At 39.6% G+C, this 5,675-nt stretch overlaps 1 protein-coding gene across 1 annotated transcript; it reads left to right on the forward strand.

Annotated features, from left to right (window-relative positions):
• The first annotated feature begins 240 nt into the window (after positions 1–240).
• On the forward strand, positions 241–5,432 carry LOC125449176 (probable G-protein coupled receptor 139). The gene is made up of 2 exons (XM_048524851.2): positions 241–330; positions 4,424–5,432. Exons 1-2 carry the CDS (start codon positions 261–263, stop codon positions 5,320–5,322), a joined length of 969 nt encoding a protein of 322 aa, XP_048380808.1. The 5' UTR covers positions 241–260; the 3' UTR covers positions 5,323–5,432.
• The last annotated feature ends 243 nt before the right edge of the window (positions 5,433–5,675 follow it).

Below are 5,675 nucleotides of genomic sequence, written 5' to 3' on the forward strand. Positions count from 1 at the left end.
CATTGCTCTGCACAACTAACCAATCCTCCAGCCGACTTAACTAACTGACCACAATGTTTCAAAAGTACAACTATGTCGTTCACTTTAATAATATGACAAACAGAAATCCTGAAACTGTAGATGTTTGTTTATCAAACTGCAATTAAGATGCATGCTATAAAATGCTTTTCCCTGTGGAACTGCTTGGTTTAAATAAATATTGCACTTTTCACTTGTGTTGCAGAACTAAGTCCTATCGCTTCTTCAGCTTCCAAAAGACAATGCATGGGGCAGTAAAAGGACTCTTTTATGTCATTTGTTATCCTATTATTGCTGTTATTGGTGTTCCAGGTAAGTCATGGTTGCCAAAAAAGGGGTTTTCTTTTTATTTTGAAAATCTCCAGAAAGGTAATATTTTCACTTTCAGGAATGTAGGGGGACAACAAACGGTTTCCACATTTCTTTTTTATGCGTGATATGATATTACAATGTGATTTGGTGAATGATAGAGTATTAATTGTGCTTGTACAATGGAATATTGCTAAATATCGTTTAATTCAATATGCTGCACTTTTATGGAAATGTTGTTTATTAGACTGCTGAATCATGACTTACAATTATTCGCAATGTCTGAATAAATGGTCTGATAGAAACCTTTAATTTTAACTTTTCAAAAAGAAAATGAGTATTTGTTGTGCGACAGGATTTTTTAAAATATAAAGCGCCAACTTAACAAAATACCTCAATGCGTGGATTTCTTGCTGGAGCAGAATATTACTTATTCCATACAGTCATGATACTGACAAAATGTTGACACACAAAAATAAACACGTTCACTGAGTACAGAATTTACAGTCCGACTTTTGCAAGAATGTAACAGTTGCAGTAGAGTGAGTGTCCACACATAAGCTCCAATTTTTAACGTAATCTGATGAACTAATTCGGCAAATATTTGAAAACATCTGAACAGGCGAGAAGTTTAATCTATTGCTGGTGAATACTCGCTCCTGATGGGTTTTGCATATTGTTAAACACGCATAAACCATAATAGGCTATGCTGGCCGGAATCAATAATCACTGTTCATTGCGAGTTTCTGAGAATGGTGAAAGGTTAAAATCAAAACGGTTGGAATGATTTTAAGCAACATGCGAGACTAGTCAGGAACAGTTGACGACTGTCAGTGATGGAAGGCTTCGCCCCACATTGGGACAGTTGAAACCGAAATCATTGTAATTCTGCATTGTCAGTTGACTGAACTCAGCTATTGCTCACATCAAGCATGTAAGGAAGATCAGTAGGCAAGGCACTGTTTTGAATTATTCAATCATTAAACTTATTTGTTTTTCCAACACAAGTTTAAGTTTAGTAATTGATGTAAGTAACTCATGAAATGTGTCAGGAAGGAGCAAGACCAGAATGTGCACCATATTAACGTTGGAAAGAAAGCTCAAATTAATTCACGGACATGTTTAAATTTATAAGCATCAATTCGGACGAAAGCAATATAAAAATATGAATTCAAGATTTAAAGAAATTTTCAAGAAATGATCTTCAAATCTATATAAGTCAAGGTTCAGCCATCTAATAAATGGTATTCCGTAATGATGCAGATATGAATTGAATAACGTGTTGTAACAGTCCATTCAGTGAACACAATTAATATGGTATCATTCACAATATTAAAGTGCTATATCATATAACACATAAAAATACAAGAAATTTGCAAATTGAATAATTCATGAATTCATACACAAATTATACAAATAACCACGTTCTCTTTTTTCACAATTTGCAGCAATTCTTTTCCAGGAAATCAGAGATAATGGGAACTGCAGATGCTAGAGAATCCAAGATAACAAAGTATGAAGGTGGATGAACACAGCAGGCCAAGCAGCGTCTCAGGAGCACAGACGCTGACGTTTCGGGCCTAGACCCTTCATCAGGGAGGGGGATGGGGAGAGGGTTCTGAAAAATAGAGGGTTTTTCAGAAGCCTCTCCCCATCCCCCTCTCTGATGAAGGGTCTAGGCCCGAAACGTCAGCTTTTGTGCTCCTGAGATGCTGCTTGGCCTGCTGTGTTCATCCAGCTTCACACTTTGTTATATTTTCCACGAAATGCTGTTTTTTCTGATAACTTTGATTTGAACTGCAGATGCAGGTTTTCACAATTTCTTTGGCCACATTGTCTGGCACTAGCTCCTGTGCTGAGTATGATAGATGACTATAGCGAAATAAATAAGTAAATACCAACGATTCTGTCTGATAATGCTAAAACTTAAAAAGGACCAATTAAATTAGAGAACGGGAGAGTAGGAACTGGCCTATCCCTTCCCTACCTCACCACCTACATTCACCTTCACTGGCTCTAACCCTGCCTCTTTGACCTGGCTGTCACCTCTCACCGTATCTTCTCCTTTATCCATCTTCTATCCGCCTCCCCCGTTTCCCTCTTTATTTGAAAATCCCCTTCCCTTCCCCCACCTCTGAAGACATGGCCCGACCCAAAACGACAAGCTTTCCTGCTCCTCTGATGCTGCTTGGCCTGCTGTGTTCATCCAGTTTCACATGGTGTTGTCTCAAATTAAACAACGATATTGATTGACTTAAAGTAAATTTATAAACATGCACCAATTCACGCAGCTTGCCCCCTCCTTGAATGTGTAAACTCTTCCATTTCCGGCCACATGCACCCTGGCATCTGTCACGAGACTGTGAGTGACGTTGAATAACTGTGGGTGACTGTATGTTGTAGTGATCACGATTGAGTGAGTTTGAGCCGTTCAATCGGTTCACAGTTCACTGTTGATGCTCACTTGTGACTCATATTTAGTCACAAATTGTAATATATTCCAAAGCAAATTGTAACTAAAAGTTACCAGTTCTTCTGCTTGATCCTGGTATAAAACTGTTGCAATATTGTAACGTGGCTCGGAGTTATAACTTGCAGCGCTTTTCTTTAAGAGTTCAAGGGATTTCCATTTCAGGATGAATTCAACTCATGAAGTCAAGGCCCTACTTGTTTCTTCAGCGACTGAAGAATGTATGGTGGGAAATCGTCACGGGAACTTTAAACAAAACTCTGAAACCAAATTACATAACGTACAGAATGGGATCGAATATCCTGTGTTTTGAGGCGTACTCAAGCACAGAAGTTTAGGAGTACTGTTACTTTGAGATTTTACAATGTCGCTCCTTATAATGTCAACTTGGGTACAAACACATCGTTACAAATCTTAGATGCAAAAGAGGAATTAAAAAGAAATGTATTTGCATTACTTTATCATCATCAAACAATAAGACATCGAAATAAGACATAGTTAAAAGGAGATATATTACAGTCAGATAAACAATTACAAATGAAGAGTATATTGCAGCCGCTGAGCTCAGAAACCTCGACACATGGAGTAACTGCCTGAACCTGACCTGAGTCGAACAACTGTCCCGGTTCCATTGTATGCGTCCAATGCATTCCGCCCCAGAAGGTAAGTCTTCACTGGGACTACTTCCATACATTGGCCTCTACCGAGGACTCGCTCCTCATGCTTTTAGGTTGCTTCAGGTCTGCTTACCCTGAGCTGGCCACTGCACCCGACTCACTCCCTCCAACAGCGGGTGCTCCCAGACTGCTTGCCCCGTGACAGCATCCAAATTGAAATTCGCCTACAGGCCTCTCCAGCTCCTCAATTCCCCACCAGTTTAGTCCAGTTCATTACTTGAAAACAAAATCGTGGGAAGCAGAAGAAAACATGAGAGAGAAAAGAAAAAGAGAAAGAAAGGAAAAGAACGGGTGGGGAAGAGCGGTTGCCACAGTAACTTGTAAATCTGCGGCAAACTTGTGGTGGTACTTTACTAACATTTTCCTCAAAAATTTATCTAATCAGAAACGTCCGAAAGAAGGCAGTTTTCAAAAGAGTTATACATGTGAAGCTGAAGGCGAAACCAATAATGAAGGAAGACAGAATCTGAAGGCTTCAGAAAGTAATAGAATTAGAGGAGTGTGGAAAATGTAGATGATTGTTCTTGATCACCAAAATGGCAGCAGTGGGATTTTGAAGACATTTGAAAATTCAGTTGTTCTGATTGTTCAGACTGCAATGTTGGCGCATGGGAAGTCAACATATGTCAATAACCACAGAACTGTTGAATTTCTTAGTATTACTTACTAAGTAAGAAGGTATGTAAGGTGACCCATAAGTATTTTGGACAGTTTTGGGATGTGAAACCTAAACACGAGGGTAGATTCAGTGAACACACAGTAGGTTTTGGGGTAGCAACTGACTTCAATGCCTTATATATTCACATACGTTTAGTCAAACAATAAACTTCAAATGGAATGTCCTTTGAATAGTCAAGAGTCTGAAGTTGTACTTTCGTAAAATACTGGATGAAACAGAGCCTAATGTTTCGAATAAGCTTAATAACATTTCTCTCTATTTCTTTCTCAGCCAATTTGCTAGCAATTGTAATCCTATCCCGAGGACGTTGTGGGCTCTCCAAATGCATCACCTGCTATCTGTTGGCAATAGCTGTCTATGATTGTCTCGTCATAATAATTTCCGTAATCCTAAACAGGATTGGCCGCATTTATTTTGCGTACAGTGTCTTGTCAACCACCCCAGTGTGTAGCATTATTGCGGTGCTAGTGTATAGCACACGTGATGGCTCAGTCTGGCTGACAGTGGCCTTCACCATCGATCGTTTTGTTGCCATTTGCTGCCAGAAACTGAAGGCCAGATACTGCACTGAAAAAACTGTGTCATTGGTCATTGGAACAGTCTGCATCCTGAGCTGCATCAAGAATGTCCCTTTATACTTCATCTACAAGCCTTTGTACACAATTAGGGGAGTACCCTGGTTCTGCAATATCAAGTCCACTTATTACACATCTCCTGTTTGGCAGGCATACGACATGCTAGACCCTATCTTAATCCCCATTTTCCCATTTGTTCTCATTTTTCTTCTCAATGCTTTGACTATAAAGCACATTTTAGTGGCCAACAGATCCCGTCAGAGGCTTCGTGGTATTGAGAACCATCAAGATCCTGAGATTATGAATCGCAAGAGATCCATTGTCTTGCTTTTTGCTATTTCACTCAGCTTTATCCTCCTGTGGGCTACCCAGGTCGGGCGTTTCCTCTACGTGCGAGTTAGAGGTGCAGGTTATTTCAACAGCCAGAATTTCAAAGACCCACAGTACATACTTTCAGAGACAACTAACATGCTCCAGCTACTCAGCTCCTGCAACAACGTTTTTATCTATGTCATGTCTCAGAATAAGTTTAGACAGGATGTTAAGGTGGTGATGAAATATCCCTTCATTATCCATAGGAGTTTATTCAAATGATAGGAAAACAAAATTTCTCGATCTTACTTCTCTCCTATTAGTTTGCAATGCTTTTTCACGAATTCAAATCTGAAATTAGTGGATAGAGCCTCCTGACTCGAAAGGTGTGATGTCCATTGTCCAGCTGAGGTAGTTCTAGATTATTAATTCCAAAGTAATCAGAAATTATCGGACCTCTGGTCTTACACGATGAGATGCTCAGGCATGGAGCAGATCTGTACTCAACATTTCAATTCTGCAGTGTTCTGGGCCTATGTTGATTCATTTACTCTTTTTTTCCAATCACTCACTCTCTCTCCTCCCTCCCTCTTAAACGTCCTTCGAACCTTTGTTTCTTGTTTCCATACTGTCAT

This window comes from Stegostoma tigrinum, chromosome 43 (genome assembly GCF_030684315.1).
Source record: "Stegostoma tigrinum isolate sSteTig4 chromosome 43, sSteTig4.hap1, whole genome shotgun sequence".
Lineage (NCBI taxonomy): Eukaryota > Metazoa > Chordata > Chondrichthyes > Orectolobiformes > Stegostomatidae > Stegostoma > Stegostoma tigrinum.

Bases quoted from the DNA above. Each gene is read 5' to 3' on its own strand.
- LOC125449176 (XM_048524851.2), top strand. From the start codon at position 261: ATGCATGGGGCAGTAAAAGGACTCTTTTATGTCATTTGTTATCCTATT. The intron at 331-4,423 runs GTAAGTCATGGT...TTTCTTTCTCAG, and splicing joins TGCTGTTATTGGTGTTCCAG to CCAATTTGCTAGCAATTGTA.